This window comes from Siphateles boraxobius, unplaced genomic scaffold, assembly GCF_051911475.1.
Source record: "Siphateles boraxobius isolate OS27281-9 unplaced genomic scaffold, OSU_SipBor_1 11, whole genome shotgun sequence".
Lineage (NCBI taxonomy): Eukaryota > Metazoa > Chordata > Actinopteri > Cypriniformes > Leuciscidae > Siphateles > Siphateles boraxobius.
This window is the reverse complement of record NW_027508711.1, coordinates 6,751,039-6,775,491: the sequence shown is the minus strand read 5'-3', so window position 1 is coordinate 6,775,491 and position 24,453 is coordinate 6,751,039. Positions and strand designations below refer to the sequence as shown.

Sequence of the window (24,453 nt, the reverse complement as noted above, 5' to 3'; positions counted from 1 at the left end):
CCACTTTCTTCCCATTCGTTTTTTAGTTCCAATATATTTAAGTCTATCTTAGTTTTTGGAAATAACCAAATAGGGATATTACTAATAGGTGTAGGGGATTTAAACCAGATATTACTTAATTTATATTCCTCTGATTTTGTTTTTGTTACCCATCCAAAGCCTTTGCCTTTAAACGAACTATACTCCCAACATTCCTGAATAATGCTCTTTGCATGATTTTCATATCCACATCCACATAATCGACTCCAGTATATAAGCATTAATTTATCTCTTCTCAGGTCTGAGGGCATTTCTCCTAGCTCAACCTGGATTGCTTTAATTGGTGTTGATCTCATTACAACTCAGGCTCTGATCCTGAGTTTAGGAGTTTAAGTGTGACATCAGTAGCGAACAGCCAATCACATGTTGAGAAATAGTGAAACTGAGATTAATTTCTCGCGAGAGAAGCAACGCAATTCACTTATTAAATAAAAGTATTAAAATATTAAGAATTTAAACAAATTTACACAGCAAGAAGAAAATAGCTATCTATGAAAGAGGACAACTAAAAGAAAAAGTCTCGCTACTGTATATCAGTGCAAGTAAAAGTTGTGAAGTTATTTTATACAGTTCATAAAGGTATAGAGAGAATTGAACATTTAAGCTCACATGTAGTTATTTTATAGCTTCATCTATTGATGCTAAAGCGAATTTATATTACCTTTATATATTTATTCATTTAAACTGCTTAATAATAATTAACTAAAATTGTACATGTGTGATTTAGGGTATAATAATTACATAAATAATATCTAAATCATACAAATTTATTATTCTAAATATGCATCACTAAAAAACAGACAATTTTGTCTTTAAAAATCATTTGCTATGTAGTGACCTTTAATTTGGAGTAGAAACAGGTGGAGTGACTTTATCGCATCAGACATGTGTGACTTTGCTCACAGCTGATTGGTCCAAGTTCAGTTTGCAACCTCTTACCTGGAACATAACCTGCCCCGGACCAGGTTAGCCGTGGAGCGTAAGTTACTATGGCGATGAACACTGCTAAAAGCCAAACCACTTTCATGGTCCCTAAAACCCAGGGTTGACGCAAACTAAACTGAAACATAGCTGGCTAGCCACCTAAACCGGCTTCATGGTATAGGCCCCTGGTTTCAAAGACAGGGCTTAGATTAAGCCAGGATTAGGACTTAGATCAATTAGGGTATTTAAGTAGGTTTTATAAACGTGCCTTAGAAAAAACACTACTTTTGTCCATCTTGAGACGAAACAATGGCAGCCAGTGACATATTTTTAAATATGTCAGAGCAAGTTGCTTTCAGTTAAGACAAATCAAACATGCATTTTAGTATGGAACTAGGCTCTGAACCCGGGGGGAAATCTTTCAATTCTAATGTCATACTCACTCAAGAAGACTTGTGCTTTGTTGAGTGTTTACCATGGTGTTTACCCAGAAATCCTCGCCACCGGATGCGGTCCTTTACTGTAAAGCGGAAGTCAAATCATAAACGGCTGCGGAGTTCAGTCTGGAAAGCAAAGTGTCTAATTTCACGATTTGAAAATAACCGGTGGAAGGTGAGTGCATTATAAGTTCAAATCTGTAATATAAGACTGTCTTTTACAAGTGTATTAATTACATCGAGGCTGCGGTGGTGACTAGTGTAAATGCTTTGCCTCTGCATGGATGCTAACTGGCTAGCCACCCAAGAAAAACACTCAGACTTGAAGCGTTGTTTTTTATGAATAATTCTATTTTTGTGCGTTCTGGCAACTAACTTTAATAATAACATAATCCAGTTAGTGCACAGTTGCCTGGTATTGTATCGTGCGTAGGTTTGTTTAGAGGCAGAAAGAAGGGCGCTGGCGGCTAATGCGCGAGTGAGATTAGCTCTTTGTCACCAGGCAACCAAAAAATGAAAGTTAGACTGCGACTGTAAACAAACAACCGTTTGATTTTATAGACATCATAATCAAATGTATTTCTGCATTTACTGCGGGACATTGCGTTCAATGTGCCGGGATAAGTGTTGAACCTTAATTTAGAGTAAACCTATTTGGTACCTATTTACTGCATGGTAAACTGCTCAGCTCAATTTTTAACAAGTCAAAACAACTGCAACAACGCGGCAACATGAAATTCAATAACTCGATCTGGAGCGGAGAGCTGGCATCATCTCGGCTGTCTTGAATTTTACAACCCAGCGGGGTGTAGGGAATGTCCTGGGATACTGTTTCCCTGTCATAATTTTTTATGACTTGGCCCTTTTTTTCTATTCTGGTGTGGTAAGATGCGGCGATCTAAGCGGATGCGGTCTCCGGATGGCTGGATCGCGGAGTACAGCTGGGAGGAGAGAGTGGAGGTGCACAAGAGACCGAAACGCAGCTCGCCCAGCAGGGAACGAGACCGGCAGCCCGGGCGAACACATCACTATAAAACATACGAGAGGTAAGACTGACTCATTCACTGTAAATATATGCATGAACTTGCACTGTGTATTTTCATTTTCTTTCAGTTAGAATGGACTTCATTTGATAGATTTATTGTTGACTCATCCTGCATGTCTGCAGTGCCTTACAAGATGTAACGTTAGCATGTTCTTGGATTCAAAGACAAACTGTCAGGGTGACAAGTGCTGTAATCAGGCCTGTCAGAGGCTCCTCATCTGTGCTCGCAATTCAGAAAATCCTGATGCTGCAAATCCTTCTGTCCTTAGGACTGCAAGTGGGACTTTTTACAAAATGTATGCTGTGAGATTATGAAGTTTTCAATGTCTGTCCATAGTCTGTAAATCTGTAAGTCAAAACAACTACAATAACCCAGAAATATGGTAGGGTGATCTTCCCAAAATTTCATATCACCATCTGAATCGCGATCTTCCCAATTTTGAGATGTATAATCGAGAAGATCCAGCCTGGAACAAGCCTATGCACTTATCTATTTGCACAATTTAAAACACAGTATTGCATTAAACAGTCAGTTGTCAAAATGGTAAGTAAAACCTCTTTTAAACTTTAAAACATTGCACAGTCTTCACTGTATTAATTAAAGATTCATGATTCTTAAATCATAAATCTTAAAACTAAAGTTATTCAGTCAAGAGCAGTGAGTCTTTGTCTTTTGTTTAACATTAATGACACAAACAGCAGAAGGTATTTGCTTTAAGACCGAATCCATGTATCGAATATAATGACACGCATCTGATTTCTTTCCCAACTGTTTATTCACTGAAGACATAACTGACTGTCTTCATATAAATACTGTAAATAATGTAAATGTATTTTGACATATTTTTGTGTATATTTGACCATTTAGTCGACCATTTTTACCTCTTATACTTTGCTCATCCGTGTTCTGCTCCTTCTCGAAGCGCGTGGGATCAGTCTCTTTCACAATTTAATGCACTTTTAATAACTCTTTTTAAAATAAAGAATATCCTGCAGTAGAATTCATTTTACGACTGTCACGTTACACGATTTTACTGATTTAGACGTTAAGTTTTTAAGGAGAGGCGAAAGCACACCGCTTTAAAGGGAAGAAACTGCATGCGGCACAATGATAATTTTATCTTGATTGTCACGTTTTCACAATCGTTGGAAGACAAAATCAAAACCTGAACTTAAATTTGATTCATCGCATAGCCCAACTGCTGTTGAATTGTTTTTCGATTGCATCAACACGCGTTAAAGACACGTGAGAGACACATGATAAAATTTGGCCAGTCAGGACAGCCATCTAGTAGGCAGTCATTGCAGTATTTTAACATTATTAAGAGGACATAAAAGATCACAATCTCTACGGTTTGCTTGAAAAGTAGATCGTGGATGTCTTAAAGATCGTTCACGATATAAAATCGTCAGATCGCCTACCCCTTCCCAGAAATATGTTGTTTTGTTTGTGGATGTTTTTTATACGGTGGGACGTTAAAAGCCATTTCATTAGCTTTCTTTTGACCCACCCAGGCAATTTGAAGTGCAAACTGAGAGCTTGTAAAGGCTTGTTAACTACAGGAATGATAACTAGCACCACACCAGTGGCGCATTCTGTAACGTTCTCTAAGTGTTATGTCGTCCAACACTTTAAAGATGGCATTAAATGCATGTTATATAGGCTATCTTACTGTGAACGAATGTGTTTGTTAATTTCTTCAAAATGTCATAACTGGATCTTCTGGTGAAAATGACTCCTCTGGTGACGTATCCTGGACTTCTCTAATCATTTAGTCCGCTTAAACCATGCCTCTGCAAGTTTGCGTTCATCTGTGGTAAAATCCAGTCAACAACCAATGCATTGAACCAAGTGCCTGCGTTACATATTTGTTTGTTTTTTGGTAAGCCCTTTCACTCAGATATACATCAAAATACGGAAGAAAATAATTGTCGCTACTTTACCGTCGCTACATATCAAGATTATGCTTGAGCTTCCGTTTACCACAACTGATGTGTGAGTCGATGAATGGTTCTATGTGAAAAAAAGCCTACATTCGATGTTCATCGAATAAAGCATCAAAAGGATATTCATCTAAAAGATCTTTATTTGTGCTCCGAAGATTTACGGGTCTGGAACGACATGAGGGTGAGCAATTAATCACAATTTTAATTTTTGGGTGAACTAACCCCCTAAAATTTCACTGGTCAGGAAAGCTTCAAGTTGTCACAGAACGTTCTGCTACTCTACTATAGGCTGGCAGCTGTGACTTGGATCACAAGTTGTTTAAATCAAACACAACACTCAGGCATCCTCCTAACAGATTTACTGCTTCAACATTGACAGGTTAAAGCATCGCTTTCACTCATAACTGCTCTCTCAGAGTTAGTTTCTGTGGCTCTTTCTAAGTATAGCTTGTTCTTGAACTCCACTCTTTCGAGAAGACACTTGATGCTTTCAGCACCCTGCAGATCACCATTCAGCATTCCTTATCCCCTGCTGAAAGGATTGATAAATTGCAGCAAAGTGAAAAGCACTTATAAATTTAGCTGTCAGAATCTCATTGTCATTAGATGTAGAAGCTGTGTCGTCTTCCTCACTGATGTTTTTTTTTTTAGGTGTCACATTAGCTCCAAGAGGCTGGAGTGCCGAGAGCGCAGGGCCAGAGAGGCCAGTCCGGAGCATGGCGATTATAAGGGTCATGTAGACCCGGTCAGCGAGACGGAGAGGGAGAAAGACGGCAAGCATTACAGCCAGTCATCCGCACGCAGCGGGCGCAGTCGACGCAGCAGCAGAGAGCACCAACGTTCACGCCACCCCAGTCCTTCCTCAAACTCGGTAAACCATTTGTCATTGTTTTTACTTAGTTGATGCATTTGTTAATGTTTCTAAAATCCAGATTTACCATAGTAACCATCCGCTGTATACTTGCAGTAAGGTGGTCAAGGAATCAGTTGATTTTCACTTGATCTACACTCAATGGTTGCAGAAATGGCTTTTTGTTGATTGGTTGAGGGTCATGAACAGAATTAGCTGCACTTCAAAGAAAGTTGTTTCTTGTCTGAAAATGTGTTGCCATGTCTTTCTTCTGTAACACACACTATGGTGGCCCTGTGCCGTTGCTTGGCGATGAATTTGAATTTGCTGCTGCCGCCGTGGCCTGGCGTGGGGGTCCGAATCACTCCCTCTCCTTCATCAACCCCCCCCCCCTCGCTGAATGAATGAATGATGCGTACGGCCTGATTCTGACTGGTGTTTGATGGTGGTGATGATGTACCCCAGAGAAGTCATCGCAGGAAAAGAACCAAGAGTATTGAGGATGATGAGGAGGGTCACCTGGTCTATCACAATGGAGACATGCTAAGAGCAAGATGTATAGAACACAAACCTTTCTCTATATAACTGTCTGTTCTGTGTCTATTAGTGGGACAATTCAGCCTACACTTGGGGGTTATAAGGGGACCTTTGAAGACTTCTAATATTAACCACTTAGAATTTAACTTTCATGTGTGAAACTTTAATTTGGCACAGACTTTTATACTCAATGAATATGATTTAATGAGCTTGTTAAAGGGTTAGTTCACCCAAAAATGAATATTCTGTCATTAATTACTCACCTTAATGTTGTTCCAAACTTGTAAGACTTTCTTTAATCTTCGGAACACAAATGAAGATCTTTTTGAAGAAATCTGAGAGCTTTTTGTTCCTCTGTTGACAGCTACGCAACTACAACTATGACACCTCAAAAAGTTCATAAAGAGATCATAAAACGAATCCATATGAATTGAGCGGTTTAGTCTACATTTTCTGAATTGACTTAATTTGTGTTCCGAAGATGAATGAAAGTCTTACGGGTTTGGAATGACAACAGGCTAATTAATGACAGAATTAAAATTTTTGGGTGAACTATCCGTAAAATCTATGCTTTTGTATGTAGCATCCTCCAGTCACAAAGCCTTACTTATGATTACTTCTTTACCCTGTTTATAGATGAGATTGTAGGGACTCTGGGCGAAGGAGCCTTTGGAAAAGTGGTGCAGTGCCTCGATCACTCAAAGTAAGCCAGATTCTGTGACTTCTTTGTCATACATCTTTTACATTGCACCAAACCAAGTTTACATGCACCAAAATAATGTCAAGTATGTAAATATTAAAATATATAAAAGAATACCTTGAATGCACACATTTACCAGAGTCTATATATATATACAGTTTATAATAATATCTGTTTACATATGCACAATTTTAAAAAGTAAAACTTGTTTATTTACGTTTTAAAAACCAGCCAGTGGAGGAGACTGAACATTAACTAAATATTTGCTTAAAAAAAGCTCTTCTGACTGGGGCTGTTCGATTAATCGAAATAGTAATAAAATCATGATGCCAGCATGCACAGTTTCTGCTATGGTTCTGCTGGGATCTTTGTTTGGAACTATTTTTGCTGCTGAAATAACAAATCAGTCAATATCGGGTCTAAAATGTATGTGATGTTAATATTAACTACTTTCTAATTGAACCGTTAAATGAAATCAGTGTCCCATTTTCAATTGTGATGGTATTCAGGAAAACAGCACTCTTGGTTGTGTTATGTTGCTTAACTGTGTCATATGCTATAAATATAAAAACTTAGTGTAAATTAGTTTCTTTGTGTGTGATTCATTTGTTTCTATTTCTCTTCAAGACTGCGCGAGCCTCAACAGTGCTTCCTTGTTACTGTCAGTACATTATACATATATATATATTAATATCTATTATCAATCGCCACAAACTACTTTTACCTTGATTCTGCGAAAGACACCAGCGCATTAAAGACGTTCATCTAGCGCTTTACATAGAAAAACAATGGCATAGTAATATGATAATACAGGCATTTGCAAACTGCACAACATATGCAGTTTAATTTATGTAAAGATATGTCTGCAGCAAATATCGTAAGTAAAGCCGGTTTCCAAAAAATGATTCAGACATGTATGCCTGTAAGGATATATAGCCAAGTTTTAAAATCAAAATCGCAATGTTGGTCAAAATTTGTGATAGTAATTTTTGTCCATATCGCACATCCCTTCGAGACAAAAACGTTAATTATGCTTTCTCCAGCTCTGAATGTATTGGCCGGAGATCTGTACATGCGTGGATGTTTGTTCGAAATGCACATGTAAACACAAATGCAAAGTATAGGCTTCATATAAAGAGAACTTTCAGAATTTGAAATCAGATTGGAGTAATGCATGTAAGCATACCTGGCGTGCTTTCGATTGCAGAGGTAGTGCACGAGTTGCGTTGAAGATCATCAAAAATATTGAGCGCTACCGTGAGGCAGCCATGTCAGAAGTTGATGTGCTTGAGCGGATAAATTCGCTTGATGGTGAAAAAAGATTGTGAGTATTTGACTTCAAGGTAGAAATACTTTGCTTCATCTGGAAACTTTTGTCTTTTTCCAATGAAATAACGAACGTCTGTGTTTTTGCAGTGCTTGTGTCCGGATGCTAGACTGGTTCGATCACCACGGCCACGTCTGCATAGTGTTTGAGCTGCTGGGACTGAGCACGTATGACTTCCTGAAGGAGAATGGATTCATGCCCTTCTCACTGAACCAGATCAGACTCATGGCAGATCAGATCTTTAGAGCCGTGCACTGTGAGTGTACATGTATGCATCACTGATACAGATCCTTGTTAAGCACCATTTCATAGGATTGATAAACCACTAAATCTATTTCGTAATAGTGATAAATCACTTTATTATTCCCCTTGTTTCCATCAGTTCTGCATCAAAATAAGTTGACACACACTGACCTTAAGCCTGAAAACATTCTCTTTGTGGACTCCAACTATGACATTAAATATAACTTCAAGATGGTGAGTAAAAGTACATTATGAAATGTCAGTACAGTTTGGGGTCAGTAAGATTGTATATGTTTTTGAAAGAAATTAATACCTTCATTCAGCAAGGATCTATTAAATTGCTGAATAGTGTCAGTTAATGCATTTATAATGTTACAAAAGATTTTTTATTTCAAATAAATGCTGTTCTTTTGAAGCAGGGCTGTGACGTGGCAGTTTTTTTACCACCGCGGTGGTAATGGGCCAACCACCGGCGGTGACGAGGTGGTTGGGGGGTGTATATATATATAACACACCCCAACCACCCATACATATATATATATATATATATATATATATATATATATATATATGTACACACACCTCAATTAAATACATTTTGAAATAAAATAATAGGCTAATAATAAACGAGGCACAAACATCCATTTCATTATAAACGTGCGTTTATTTGAGCACTTCCGTCAATGAAACATCTAAAGCATTGAAATAAATATCAGTAAATAATATTAACTTAAATAATACAGGTCCTTCTCAAAAAATTAGCATATTGTGATAAAGTTCATTATTTTCCATAATGTAATGATAAAAATTAAACTTTCATATATTTTAGATTCATTGCACACCAACTGAAATATTTCAGGTCTTTTATTGTTTTAATACTGATGATTTTGGCATACAGCTCATAAAAACCCAAATTTCCTATCTCAAAAAATTAGCATATTTCAGCCGACCAATGATAGAAGTGTTTTTAATACAAAAAAAGTCAACCTTCAAATAATTATGTTCAGTTATGCACTCAATACTTGGTCGGGAATCCTTTTGCAGAAATGACTGCTTCAATGCGGCGTGGCATGGAGGCAATCAGCCTGTGGCACTGCTGAGGTGTTATGGAGGCCCAGGATGCTTCGATAGCGACCTTAAGCTCATCCAGAGTGTTGGGTCTTGCGTCTCTCAACTTTCTCTTCACAATATCCCACAGATTCTCTATGGGGTTCAGGTCAGGAGAGTTGGCAGGCCAATTGAGCACATGGTCAGTAAACCATTTACCAGTGGTTTTGGCACTGTGAGCAGGTGCCAGGTCGTGCTGAAAAATGAAATCTTCATCTCCATAAAGCTTTTCAGCAGATGGAAGCATGAAGTGCTCCAAAATCTCCTGATAGCTAGCTGCATTGACCCTGCCCTTGATAAAACACAGTGGACCAACACCAGCAGCTGACATGGCACCCTAGACCATCACTGACTGTGGGTACTTGACACTGGACTTCAGGCATTTTGGCATTTCCTTCTCCCCAGTCTTCCTCCAGACTCTGGCACCTTGATTTCCGAATGACATGCAAAATTTGCTTTCATCCGAAAAAAGTACTTTGGACCACTGAGCAACAGTCCAGTGCTGCTTCTCTGTAGCCCAGGTCAGGCGCTTCTGCCGCTGTTTCTGGTTCAAAAGTGGCTTGACCTGGGGAATGCGGCACCTGTAGCCCATTTCCTGCACACGCCTGTGCACGGTGGCTCTGGATGTTTCTACTCCAGACTCAGTCCACTGCTTCCGCAGGTCCCCCAAGGTCTGGAATCGGTCCTTCTCCACAATCTTCCTCAGGGTCCGGTCACCTCTTCTCGTTGTGCAGCGTTTTTTGCCACACTTTTTCCTTCCCACAGACTTCCCACTGAGGTGCCTTGATACAGCACTCTGGGTACAGCCTATTTGTTCAGAAATTTCTTTCTGTGTCTTACTCTCTTGCTTGAGGGTGTCAATGATGGCCTTCTGGACAGCAGTCAGGTCGCCAGTCTTACCCATGATTGCGATTTTGAGTAATGAAACAGGCTGGGAGTTTTTAAAAGCCTCAGGAATCTTTTGCAGGTGTTTAGAGTTAATTAGTTGATTCAGATGATTAGGTTAATAGCTCGTTTAGAGACCCTTTTCATGATATACTAATTTTTTGAGATAGGAATTTTGGGTTTTCATGAGCTGTATGCCAAAATCATCAGTATTAAAACAATAAAAGACCTGAAATATTTCAGTTGGTGTGCAATGAATCTAAAATATATGAAAGTTTAATTTTTTATCATTACATTATGGAAAATAATGAACTATCACAATATGCTAATTTTTTGAGAAGGACCTGTATAATAAAGTTAAATATTTAATTATTTCCACACAAAGACGTGATATAGCCTACCGCTCTGTGCTTTAAAAGGGATCCGGGATGTGGGACACGAGTAGGAAAGAGACCATCTCTTTTCTAATATCTTTTTATCTTTTTCATTTTATCTTCCACAAGGACTTGGCATTTAAGCTATGTTTGATTTTGCACTGCCAGAGAAAGCGAAACTAAATCACCCACGTGTGTGAAGCGCGGATTATAAATAATCTCTATGCGCATTACCAAATACCGGACCAAACTTTTCCATGACTGCGATGTAACATTTAATTGCTAACCTATTATTGCTTTTGTGAACAGAGCTTTGTGCTTCACACCTGTCATAATATTCATGTAAAACAGCATTCACATACAAAAAAAATAAAGTCAGCCACCGCGGTGGCGCTTTTATGGAAGTAAAATAATGCCAAATGTTTTTGAAACAAAAAGCCTGTTTAATTGTACTACTTGGAAAAAAAATATGAATTGCATTAACCCTGCTTGTATTTTTATGCATTGTATTTTTAGGGCTTGCATTTTTATGGGCTGAAATTTAGCATGGTTGAATATTTAAGCTGTGAATATTTCAATTCAAAACATTTCAAACACATTTACATTGGTAAAATTTCAATAATTCATATTCACCTTTCATATTTCACTTCCAAAAAGTTTTCAAACTGATTAAAAATACAACCTATAATATTCAACAGGCGGTTTGCGTCCATTTTATTTCGCTTTGCAAATTCGCTTCCACAAATTCAGTAGTTCAAATTGGACAGTAAATTCAACGTTGACATCCAGGAACTGCAGAAAAAGCAGCAGATTACTGAGCATCAGTAGATTACTCTCCATCTGCTGTTAGTCGACCTCGCCAGCAGGGGGTGCAAGCGCGTGTTGTTGACGAACATTGTAATCTCGTTCATGGTAGAGGTGCATGTAGGCTACACAGGAAAAGTAATCGTGAAGACACTGAATTTCACATAAAACATAATAATCACAGATACACTTACATTGTTGTAAATGAGTTTTTATGAATGAATGGCTTGCTTAACTGTTGATCTGGTGTTCTCAACACGCGCTTGCACCCCCTGCTGGTGAGGTCGACTAACAGCATATGGAGATTATGCTCCGTAATCTTACAATTTTTACTCCGTAAAAATACAATGCATTAAAATACAAGCAGGGTTAAAGGGTTAGTTCACCCAAAAATGAAAATTATGTCATTAATGACTCACCCTCATGTCGTTCCAAGCCCGTAAGACCTCCGTTCATCTTCGGAACACAGTTTAAGTTATTTTAGATTCAGTCCGAGAGCTTTTTGTCCCTCCATTGAAAATCTATGTACGGTATACTGTCCTTGTCAAGAAAGGCAATAAAGACATCATCAAAGTAGTCCATGTGACATCAGTGGGTTAGTTAGAATTTTTTGAAGCATCGAAAATACATTTTGTTCCAAAAATAACAAAAACGACGACTTTATTCAGCATTGTATTCTCTTCCGGTTCTGTTGTCAATCCGCTTTCATGAGTCCGCTGACGTAAGACGAGCTGACGGGTTATCTGCTGCGCCCGAGCTTCGTTTACAGTCTGAGGGAGACGCACGCTGTAAACAAAACAATCTTTGCAAACATGTCTAAGGATTTCGACACAGGGGAAGACTTGAATTTTTTTTAACCAGACATATTTATTTGAACCCGAATACATGGACGCACCAGATAACAAGTCAGCAGCGTCTTACGTCAGCAGCGTCACTGGCCTCGTGAACGCGGATTGACAACAGAACCGGAAGAGAATACAATGCAGAATAAAGTCATCATTTTTGTTATTTTTGGAACAAAATGTAGTTTCGATGCTTCAAAAAATTCTAACTAACCCACTGAGGTCACATGGACTACTTTGATGATGTCTTTATTGCCTTTCTGGACAAGGACAGTATACCGCACATAGATTTTCAATGGAGGGACAAAAAGCTCTCGGACTGAATCTAAAATATCTTAAACTGTGTTCCGAAGATGAACGGAGGTCTTACGGGCTTGGAACGATATGAGGGTGAGTCATTAATGACATAATTTTCATTTTTGGGTGAACTAACCCTTTAATGCAATGCATATTTTTTTCAAGTAGTACAATTCAACAGGCTTTTTGTTTCAAAAACATTTGCCATTATTTGGCTTCCATACGCTTTACGACCGCTGTGGTGCGGTTGTCAAGTTTACCGGCACAGCCCTATTTTGAAGGTTATATATATTAAATAATCTTGAAAAAAAAAATGTATCACGTTTTCTCAAGAATTTTAAGCAGCACAACTGTTTCCAACATTGATAATAGTAAGAAATGAGTATCTATTAGCATATCAGAATCATGTGAACCTGAAGACTGTATTGATGCTGTAAATTCAGCTTTGCTATTACAGGAATAAATTAAAAATACAAATTATATGTAATGTAAATGTATTAAAGCATAAATCAAATTATTGTTTTACTTTATTTTTGTAAGAAAAAAAAAATCTTTTTTTTGTGTTTTAGATACGTTAGGCGTTAGATACTACTTCAAAAAAATTACAAATTCTTACCAACCCTGAACTTTTGAATAGTAGTGTTATGTCTGTTAGAAGATAAGTTTTGATTTATCGTGAGGAGAGGATGCTGACTGTAATGTTCGTTATGTTACAGAAGCGAGATGAAAGGACCTTGAAGAGGTTGGATGTGAAAGTGGTGGACTTTGGCAATGCAACCTATGACCATGAGCATCACACCTCTCTGGTGTCAACACGACACTACAGAGCTCCGGAAGTTATTTTGGGTGAACTATTTGTACTATTCTATCCACCAGTTTTACAGACAAGGCTTTTAAGCCTAGTCCCAGGCTAAAATGCATTTTTGAGCTGTTTTAACTGAAAGCAACGTGCACTGACATATCTTAAAATGTCAAGATGCACACCAGTAGTGTTTTTTTCTAAGGCATGTTTATAAAACCTACTTAAATGTCGTAATTGAACTAAGGCCTAATCCTGGCTTAATCCTAAACCCTGTCTGTGAAACCAGGCCTTTATGTTGTTGGTTAATTCATTCAAATGTGGGCATGATTTTGTAAATTGCACAATGTTGATCTCTGCTGGCAGAACTGGGCTGGAACCAGGCATGTGACGTGTGGAGTTTGGGCTGTATCCTGATTGAGTTCTATCTGGGATTGACATTATTTCAGGTATGATATTTTGCATACAAACGTTACCAAATGCCTCGTAGGATGATTTTAAATGCAGCGTACTTATAGAAACTTGCTCTTTTCAGACTCATGACAGTAAGGAGCATCTGGCCATGATGGAGAAGGTTCTAGGCCCCATACCTACACACCTACTCCAGAAAACCAGGTGCAGTATTGTAACATGAGACTACCTTGCGTTACTTAATTCTTATTGCAAGTTTATCATTTATGATTTATGCTATCTCTCTTTGACTCATGCATGACTGCGCTTCATTTTCAGGAAGCGGCGTTATGTGCATCATGACAAACTGGACTGGGATGAGCACAGCTCAGCAGGGAGATACGTGAGGAAACACTGTAAACCTCTAAAGGTAAAGATCATTGTAAACTGACCTACTAAACTATTAAATTCTCAAATCCCAAAATCTTTATTATATTATGCTAGGGCTGCCCCATAATAGTCGACTAGATGAGGCTTAGTCTATCAATTATAGTAGTCGGTTAGTCGTAGAAGAAACAAATTCCACAGGAAGTGGTGAAGTCATTCAGGCCATGAGGGACAGATGGTTAAAGGCCCCCTGAAATCAAAATGTTAGTTTTTTAGCTTTTAGTATGAATATGTTAGCCTTAAGATTATGAATAAGCTGGTGTGTTCCAAAACAATGAAACAATGTGCATTTAGGAGATATAAGCGTTCAAAACTTAGTCTCTCACTTCGCTAAAATGGATCACAGATTTTTATGACGTCACTGCAGACTTCAGCTTCTACTCACATCTTCTGTCCAATCAAATGCTCTCTAGAATCTAAAGCGTCCTGCCTCCTATACTATAAATACCACACTGCCAAAGCAACCGTTTACACGTCACGGAGCAATATGGGTTCCGTTTTCCAACTACATTGGTTAAGAAAGAAATGGCCAGAATTTATTCACACCTCTACTATTGAATCCAACATATCATCAGCGCTAGAATTCGATTCCATGGTGCTGTCAAGTACGACTTGCAGTCTATGAGGTAAACTAAACCTATTGGCTATTAAAAGGAGCCATTCAATATGTCCCGCATTAGCTTCCTGTTTCAGTGGAAATTTAACTGAGGGTCCTTGTGGTAATTACAGTATATCGGGCAGGAAATCCAAACAGTCACGTATCATCCATCGACCTCAAATATGGGTTATCATTTGAAACATGCAAGTAGTAGCAACTTTACATAACTCAAACGTTAACCTAGATGAATGTGCTTTTATTAGGCGCATATCCAAGTTTTTTCCTGATAACAGCGGAAACAACTTAAAATACTCAGTTGATTTTGTTCATACAGATAAGATTATCATTCGGAACTGGGTCTACTTTTTTTGTGTAAACTCACAATAACAAAACTTGTGCTTTTGTAAAATAAAGAAAACAAACAGGAACTGAAACTCAGTGTATTAGTCGACTAATGGCTAAAATGAAGGACTACTAGTCGACTAGAAAAATCTTTAGTCGGGGCAGCCCTACTGCTATGCTAATAATGACTCCCTTTTTTAATACTGTAAACCAGTTTGTATATATATATATATATATATATATATATATATATATATATATATATATATATATATATAATATAGAGTTGTTTTTGATCGTTTTGTTCTATATATAAACACAAGTACAAAATGTTAGAGGTTTTTGGAATGAAAAGGCTACATGTTTTTCTCTGAATTGATGGTTGTTTTCTGTTGACTACTACTTTTGAAGATGCATTGATGCCAGTATGTAACTTAGACATACTGCTGTTTGGGTTCCCTATATGAAAATAATACTGTTGAATCTTTGCTCCGTACGCAGCAATACATGTCCTCTAAATCCCCGGAGCATGAGCTGCTGTTTGACCTGCTGCAGAAGATGATGGAGTACGATTCATCCAAACGAATCACCCTGGAGCAGGCCATCGGACATCCCTTTTTCAATCCGTTAAGAAAAGAGAGAAATTGACCCGAAGGCAACATCGCATGAACATTACTGCTCCCAGGGAGACTGCTGCTGACTGTATCAGTCTGCTTTAAGACTGCCTGCTTCATTACCTCTGTCTGTATTTATTGTCAGTTTGAATATAGGGGCCAAATTCCTCTGTACTTTTGACAAATTAAACTTGAATGATTTGAATGCATACCATTGTTGTCTATTTATTTTGTCATTCTTGTTGATAATAGGGGACTGACCTTCAGAGCAATTACAGTGTATTGGAGTGCATTAGATATTTTTATTATTAAAATTCATCCATCACTAGGCAACATGAAAACGGACCGGTAATATAATGTCTCTCCTGCAGATGGCACCATAAGCTCTTCTAGTTCTGCGGTCTTTTTGTTAATGTTGGACAACATATGGACATCATGTGGGGAAAATCTTGAGATTTCGCAATATGTAAAGCAAATTATCTTGGCTGCAACTCTAATATGTGTTCTTTATTACAGACGGATAAAAACAATACTTTGTGCAATAAACCACTACTAATTTGAAATTTACAGGGTCATGTATTGAATGCACAAAAAAGGTTCTTGTTGTTTTTCTTTGACTCTTGCGTTCCATAGACTGAGTTTTGGACTGTGCATTATAAGTACATTACATCCTTATCGGCAGTTTCCTTCTACGTTTTGCACAAGCCAAATTGTATTTTGTCCATATTGAGGTAACATCTTTTGGACCTCTAGTGGTTGAAGCATAAACTTACAAGTTACTTGAGGAAGAAGATTGGTTTGGTGGCTACTTGAGCTTTCATAACATCACAAACAAATAAATAACAGAAAAAAGTAAGATGGATAGCCTATCTGAAAAATCTACGTCAAATATTTGGTTATAAATGTACCGTATGTTGGAGGATGACGATGTAAATATAAAGAAAATTGTTGTCGGAAATACTTATTTAAGGACGACGTAAAGACTAACGGTTTTTGATATACTTGCTCATTAATAAAAAAAGAAAATGATGTAACATTCCATAAAAAAATAAAATAGGCCAGTCGATTTTAATTCCATGGTGACTTGTTTTTAAACAGTATAGTTTTTGTTTATTTGTGTTTGTTTATATTTGTGATGTGTGGTAATAATAAAGTGATAAATATTTGTAGTTCTTATACTTCTTCAACGCGCAACCTGACTTGTTGCCTAATCTCTCTCTTGGGGTTACTGAAACGTTTGGAAACTCTGTTGAATCATATAGTTGCATAGTAAAAGAACAGAAAGCCTACTCTCAAAACCGTCAATCTTTTGTTTTGACTTTTGACCCTTGGGTCGGTTCGGGGAGGGGAGAAGACACTTGCGCGCACACACAATTCGCACAACTGTCGTTTACATTGATTTGTTCACGGTAGTTGAGCGGCGAGAAAGGGGCTGACTAGAAAGAGACACTTCAGAGGGAAACAACTTAACCTGCGCTCGAGACGGAGAGAAGCGCGCGACCATCAGCTCGTCTCGCGCAGCAGACTTTCAGTAGTAGCCTACACGCTCTCTTTTAGCGTGCGTCACACCGTCGCGTCTCCTGTCAGCCGCAGTTACGCTGAAGCCACAATCACCACTTTACTGAAATAGCCTAAAGAGCTACTCGTGTTTCAAAAAAGGATTCAAGAACAAGGATACTATTTTGTCAGATAACCATAATGCCAAAAATGGTTTCAACTGGGAATTCAAAAGATGTGCCAAAGACATCAAGCGGCAATGGACATCACACATCACAGATATTTCATTGCATAACAATCCTCTTATGTTTTATGCTGTCGGCGTCTTCGGTGGCAGTTTGTCTGTTTATGAACGTCAAAACTTCTCATCTTGAGCGTAAAATTGAGCTTCTGGAGATGGAGAGACTGTCTGTAATTCAACCTGTGCACGCGACACTGGATGCGCATGCGACTCTTTGGGATGCCATAGAGAAACTTGTGCAAGAGGTGAGGTTTTTTGAAAAAGCCTACTTTTATGAACATTGAATGAAAATGAGGCAATTTATCAGGCTTTCAAATTGTTTTATATTGTGTCATGTATGTACAAAACATTTTTCAGGCGTCTCACGTGCTTCAAAATAAAATGAATTAGAGAATACCTGTTCATGCTTGCGTATTCAACTTGCGTATTGATTTTTTTCAGGTGTTTTCCCCATATTTTGAATTACGCGTTGCTTTGTTCTAAGTTTAAATAAAATCAGTGAATATAACTAAACATGTCCTGGCAGAAAATTATCAATAGCCTGTACACTGTAAACAAATATTGTTGGTTTAACTTAAAAAAGTAAGTTAGTAACCTGGTTGCCTTTATATTAAGTTCATTGAAATAAAAAAAATGAGTTAATACAATGAAGGACATTGGTTTAATCAACAGAAACTCAAAATATTATGTTATCTGAACCACATAAATTATCTTATCTCATCTTAAGTTGATTTGATAAAAAAAAAGGATGAATCATGAACAGAATTTTTACAGTGTACTTTTTCTGTTTTTCTATGTATTTCACCCCCATACAGTGTTATTTTATGTATATTATATACATCTGTTTTCTCAGAGACTCAAAGAGGGGGTGTCGAAAATCCGCACAGCTCGAGAAGCAGCGCAAGAGTGCTCGTGTCCTCCAGGTTTGTTCTTCTGCATGTGCCAGAGATACTTTTAAGTTTTGTTTATCTTTCTCTCTCTAAAACTACTCTATCTCAAAATCTGAACAATGCCTTTAATTGGTCCAATAATTGATTCAGCAGGTGACTTCCTGCTAGCATGTTGATAAGAGTGTTCAGCTCAGTAGGGACTTGTCTTATACATCTGTCTTCAGTTGTACTTTATCCCACCAAAACCTTTTGTATATATTTCTGTATTTGGTGGGTATTATGAAAGAATTGTTTCAATCAAGCTCTTGGAATGATGGAATTAGTCACTGTTTCATCTAACTATTGCAATCACTGTTAAAAATTCAAACGTAGGTTGAATTGCTGCTGTAAAGTTAAATGGTGCCAAAGTTATAACCTGCAGTATGAATTGAATTACTGATCAAGAAAATCAAGTTCAAACTCTGAAAACTCATTTAATTGAGACGGAGTAACAGACATTGTGATAGGTTAAATAGATGGATGTTGTAGTGATGAAAAAAAAATGTACAGCGTGGATAAGTGACAGTGTTCTGACTTTTCGGTGTGACCACAGGCAGAACCACAGCTTATATACTTCATGCTGAATTAAATAACTCACATGTGGAAGTTATAAAGATAATAGTGGCGCTCCTCTGTCCACAGAGGCCAGTGGATGCCACAGATTTATTGTGTATGCTCAGCTATGAGACATTAAAATTCATTAGCAGCTATCGGTGCAAAGTAGGGGACAGACAGAGGATATTTAACCTTGCATGAATGTGTTGCTCTGTTTTCATGTTTTAGTCTTTGGAGATTTGACTGTTGCCTGAAAGAAAATGACAGGTTTACACCAGCACTTTTAAAGAGACGTACGCTCCCAGGCGATTGTGGAATTATGCATGGAGAAATTCACTAGCCTATGAAGATTTCATGGTAGCGTTGCCTACCAAAAGAGGCACTCCCATATACCCTCTGATGCTGTTGCTAAAATGTGGGTGTAATTTAACTTTTAGCCCTGTCCCAATGGACACTAAAGTTTTATTTAAGCTCGACTTAACTTCGACTCAACAAAGCTCTTTTTATTTTTTTTCTTTGTATTCTTTTCCCAAGGACTGGTTTCATATCTATTCATATAACCTTATCATGCACTCTGTTCTCTTTCCTTGCTTAAAACTTTGCCATGAGCAAAGAGCATTTTAGAAATTCAGTTTATCCCTGATATTGAAATATCAAAGAACACAAAAGCCTTAAGAATAGAAGGAAGAACAGGAAAGACAATCAAAAGTCATCTTGTAAGATCAGTGAACACTGATAACTTTAAAAAGAACCTTATCTCATATCTTCAATTGTCTGTAACAGATTTGTTTTAGTTTCTATGTACGGTGTTGGGGAAAGTTACTTTTACAAGCAGTGTGTTGTATTGCATTACTCCCTAAAAAAGTAACTAATTATGCGTTACCTTTTCTCACCTGGGCTGGGCTTGCTTGTTTGTTTTTTAATAACAGACCCCCCCCCCCCCCCCCCCCCCACACACACACACACACACACACACTTTTAAACAAATTCAGGAGAAGAAAGTTCCAAAACTCTTTCTTCAACAATAAAAACAAAAAAAGAAACACAAATGTGATGTTTAACTGAAGTCTTGTTAAACTAACATGCTTATTCGTATGGTTGAATTTGATCATCGAAGGTCAACAGTACATATTTACAGATCTACATCACTTATATGTGGTGTGCCACATGGCTCTATCCTGGCCCCAACACTTTTTTCGCTTTAAATGCTCCCGTTAGGATATATTTTTAGGAGGTACACCATTGCATTTAATTGCTATGCAGATGACTTGCAAATATATTTACCATTAATAAACGGAAGTCGCCTGGAGCCTCTAAAGTCCTGCCTGTCTGATCATAGATCATGGCTGGCTTCTAATTCAATGAATTCAATTTCAGCCCACTTTCAATATATGTTAAAGAACGTGTTAAAACTTGGGTGTTTATATTGATAGCTCCCTGAGGTTGAATACACAGATAAATCATGTGGTAAAGACACTTTTCTTTCATTTGAGAAACTTGGCTTAGATGCAATCATGTCTGATGTATAAGAGCCTTGAAATTGCAATTCATGCTCTTATATCGTCAAGACTTGATTATTGTAACTCTTTATATAAGGGTACTAGTCAAGCATCCATTCTACGGCTGCAAAAGGTTCAAAACGCGGCAGCGAGATTATTATTTAATATTAAAAAACGTGAACACATCACTCCATCTTTGATCTCTCTACATTGGCTCCCTGTACAATATAGGATTGATTTTAAACTTCTTTTATTGGTGTATAAATCACTTCATGACCTTACACCGACTTATTTATCAGCTCTGTTAATGGAGTATCAGTGAGGTAGAACTTTGAGATCATCAACTCAAAAGTTGCTGAAAATTCCAAGGACCAAGTTAAGCCAGAAAGGGGATCATGCTTTTGCAGTAGTAGCGCCAAGACTTTGGAATAGCTTACCATTACATGTTAGGGATGCTGACTCTGTAAATGTTTTTAAAGTACAACTTAAGACATATTTGTTTGCCATGGCCTATTCGTCCTTGTAATGGACTTTTTTTAAATAATTTTATTGTGTTTTATTCTATTATTATTGTAGTATTTATTTCTACTTTTCGGTCATGATGTAAAGCACATTGGTCAACTGAAGAATGTGGGTTGTTTTAATAGTACTACATAAATAAAGGTGACATTGATATTATTTAATTATTGCAAGTTTGCATAATATTCTTAGTTTGCATTTCAGTGTTTTGATTCATATTGAGGAATACTGAATCTGTTTTTGCTCATGTGATGAGTAAACTACAGTAACCATCATGTTCACACAACTCCTCTGCACTTACTCTCAATTTCACTCTACATGAGGACAGGAGAGGTGTCAGTTTATAAATGGAAAAACATAGTAACTTTGGTTTCTTTTTTGAAAATGTTGCTCAGTAATTTATTGTAAATTTAAAAGCAATGCATTACATAATTAGTTGCTTGAAAATTAACCGATTACGTAACTGTCGTTACTTGTAATGCGCTACCTATAACATTGCCTATAGCAGACAGATGTTTTAAGATATCTTTGGAGGAACAATCTCTCCATGTTAAGTTTTGTGTATGTAACCACTCCGGCTCTACTCGCACTGCTCTGAGCGTGATTCGAACCGGCATGGGAGGCCCACAGCATCTAGTGTCAGTTGCTAGTGCGCCTCTTGAAGCCAGAGGAGTGAGGTTTACTCTCACAGCTCTTACTAGCTGGCCTCTGATACATGTAGATCCCAATAACATTACTCATCAGACACTTGATACTTCTGTGTTGTTCTTGTAAGCGGGGCTTGGTAAGGCAACCATCGCTAGTGTTAAACCCAAGAGATGTTCTATTACTTTTCAAAGCAATCATTATCAGGTGTATGATTTACACCTGGAGAATGATGTAACATAAAAAAGTCCATATACTTACACTAAAGGAGCTGCAACTAGGAACCAGAATCATAGTGGGCTCTTTTTAATGTGGGCCATCACTATCAACTATGTATCAATGTGTGCCCACTCAGATCACCTTAGCCAATCCATAGCAATGTTCTGAAACAATCCAGTTCACCTGCACATTGAGGTATTCAGCTTTGTACAGACAAACACCACTAACTTTTTCTTTAGCGTAAATGTAAAATATCTGTTTATTATAATAAATATAGTTTGTCCTTCACAGTGACGTTTTAAATCACATTATGTAATGATATTAATATAAAAATACTGATGTTTAATAGTTTTGATTTGATTATGAAAATCTTATAATTACCAGTTTACACCAAAATAGTGAAGTCAATTCTATTAAATAAAATTCAGCCTGTTTTTAATATGCTCATGGGAGCTTTTATTGGCTCACAAACTATAGTTGATGGCACTTGTTTAACGTTAATGTTATTAAGGATGTCTATAAATTATAGGCCCACTGTTAGTATAACATGGACATTCAATCATGTTATTTACTGTGATATAATATAATTCTCTTTAGTTGAATGCTATTTGTTATTATTCATGGTTGGGGACCAAATATGCATAAAGAATACAATTGAAGTGGCCAGGAAGTAAGTCTTGTTTCTTATAGGTTTTCTACAGTGAATAGACCTTTTGTCTTTCTCACTTATGTTGCACTTCCTGTCTCCAATTAAAAACTAAAGGTGCTTTTGGTGAATCGAAATGTTTTCTTGAGCTGAATGGTAAACCTGAGTCATCCATCTGTGCAATTTGCTGTTCCTTCCTTTGCCTTTAATGGGCTTCCTTTCATGGCAAACATCAGAAAAAACACTTGAACTATAGACACAAAAGGACTACCTGTGGACCATAATGAGCTCAACAAAGCAATTAATTGACTCAGGCCTTGTCAAAGCTAAATCCACTCAGACTTTCCTCTCAACCTGAAATGACGACACTGGTCACTCAGAGCTCAAGATGAATGAGATACAAACAACTAGCCGCTCAGACACTTCCCAAAGACAGTTGAATTAATTCTAGCTAGTGTAAAAAGTGATCAGTTGACTTACTTTTTTAAGTTAAGGAGACCAATTGCCTTAAAATTATTAAGTAAATAAAATTCATGCGTAAGTTTTTGCGAACTCGATAAATCTATAACTTATTTTTTTCAGTTACGCATGAAGTTTATTTACTTAATTATTTTAAGGCCACAGGTTTCCTCACCCTTTTTTAAGTTGTCAGCTGGTCAGTGCTGCTACCAGTAATTCAAAAACTGTAACTGTACGTTCACACCGCCACCGACCTGAGCGACAAAGAAGCTCTGGCCGCCCTGCCAAGGACGCTAGTCAAACAGTACGGGGAAGCTTGTTGACGCTTTGGTCGCTCTGATGTAGCAGGGAGAAGAGAAGTGTCACAACATGAAATGTCACATGAGATTGGTGTTTTTGCATTCCACTCTACTGCTTTTCTATTTAACTATGTAAACACGCGCTAGACTGTGTGCTCGAGCTTTGTGTCACCGTGTTTTAAAAAACGCGTCATTCGAGTTAAAATAAGTTCAACTTTAAGAACAAAAATGTAATCTATCCCAGCTATTTTATCCCATGCCTCGTTCTTTTGTAACTGGTGGTCCCTATAAGCAAACAACGTCATTTCATAAATGATAGGAAACCCAGCAACGGCGATTATTAGCTTTTCCTCCATTTTATCTGAACTAATGTTTTGGTAGGAACTAAAGTTTACATCGTCTATATTCCGATTGGTTGCTGGCTTTTGCCGCTGCTTGCCGCTGAACCGCGTCACAGCTCATTACCATAAAATTGAGCTACTTTCAACTTTCTGAATGACGCTCAAGACGCTCAAAACACCCAAAACGCGTCGCCGATGGATTTGACGCTCCTTGCAGCTGAGAGAAGCCAGCTTCCATTGAAAATGAATGACTTCCGGTAGCTTTGGAAGCTCAAGTCGGCGGCGGTGTGAACGTACAGTAAGAGAATACATCAGTATGGTCTTTAGCAATGTTAAAACATTTTAACAATAAATTATAATGTCTAGATACTTCTAGATACTTTTAAAAAATGTGGTCAACAGGTGAAAGCATTCATTCAAAGTATTCAATATGAATTTTCTTCATATTTCCTGTGAACGTTTGTGACCTTGTCATAATTATCATTACTGTTACCTATACTCCCCTACCCTACCGCCCTATACTCTACATATTGTGACACAGCCAAATCACCAGAATGCAGATGTTTGCATTCATTGTCTCTATAGATACCACATTCATAACTGAGTTCAATAATACAGTACATCTACGTTTTTTCTTTTTCTTTTGACAATTAAGCCTGAAGCTATACTGGCCAGTGCTCTGAAAAACCACTGTTATTGTTGCTACAGACAAACACATTATTTTAAAGCCAAAATCCGAGCATGACTGTGAAAAGCTACAGCAGGAACGATCTGAATGTTTCACATAACTGCGTGACCGTATACTCTGAACCTGAGGGCAATGTAGGTCCTTACCCGTCATGGATCCGGACACCTAGTCTCCTCTCCCCGGTTGAGAGGTTGTTCTGGAAACAGTGCGACGTGCTTGGATAAACGTGCCTCTTAAGAATGTAATCCGCCCTTGTTTTATTGGCCTACCCATTGAGATGGCTGTAAGCTTTAATGCTTCCACCAAAAGCTGTCTAGGGCTGTAAGGGTTTCGCTGTGGGTGAGATGGAGGGGTACAGATTATCTGTT

At 37.7% G+C, this 24,453-nt stretch overlaps 3 protein-coding genes across 8 annotated transcripts in view; 2 read left to right on the top strand and 1 right to left on the bottom strand.

Annotated features, from left to right (window-relative positions):
- LOC143701616 (rho GTPase-activating protein 24) overlaps positions 1 to 1,489 on the bottom strand; it is a 28,007-nt gene extending 26,518 nt beyond the window's left edge. Inside the window, exon 1 of one of the 4 annotated variants that reach the window (XM_077195071.1) lies at positions 1,407 to 1,489. The gene's annotated coding sequence lies outside the window, so the exon portion shown is untranslated. The remainder of the gene's footprint in view (positions 1 to 1,406) is intronic. The other 3 variants (XM_077195053.1, XM_077195062.1, XM_077195078.1) reach the window with 3 other exon arrangements.
- On the top strand, positions 1,449 to 15,757 carry clk4b (CDC-like kinase 4b). 2 transcript variants are annotated; one of them, XM_077195108.1, is made up of 13 exons: positions 1,449 to 1,575; positions 2,289 to 2,446; positions 5,044 to 5,263; positions 5,708 to 5,798; positions 6,416 to 6,482; positions 7,687 to 7,803; positions 7,896 to 8,062; positions 8,189 to 8,283; positions 13,075 to 13,204; positions 13,524 to 13,606; positions 13,693 to 13,772; positions 13,887 to 13,977; positions 15,436 to 15,757. In XM_077195108.1, the coding sequence occupies exons 1-13, from the start codon at positions 1,471 to 1,473 to the stop codon at positions 15,580 to 15,582; spliced, it is 1,551 nt and encodes a 516-aa protein (XP_077051223.1). In that variant the 5' UTR covers positions 1,449 to 1,470; the 3' UTR covers positions 15,583 to 15,757. The 2 variants fall into 2 exon arrangements, with proteins under 2 accessions (XP_077051223.1, XP_077051234.1); XM_077195119.1 differs by lacking the exon at positions 5,708 to 5,798 and having other exon boundaries at positions 1,483 to 1,575.
- A 1,057-nt stretch (positions 15,758 to 16,814) lies between these two features.
- The window catches only part of col23a1b (collagen type XXIII alpha 1 chain b), a 108,661-nt gene continuing 101,022 nt past the window's right edge, over positions 16,815 to 24,453 (top strand). For both annotated transcript variants that reach the window (XM_077195172.1, XM_077195164.1), the window contains exons 1-2: positions 16,815 to 17,531; positions 18,140 to 18,209. The gene's annotated coding sequence lies outside the window, so the exon portion shown is untranslated. The remainder of the gene's footprint in view (positions 17,532 to 18,139; positions 18,210 to 24,453) is intronic.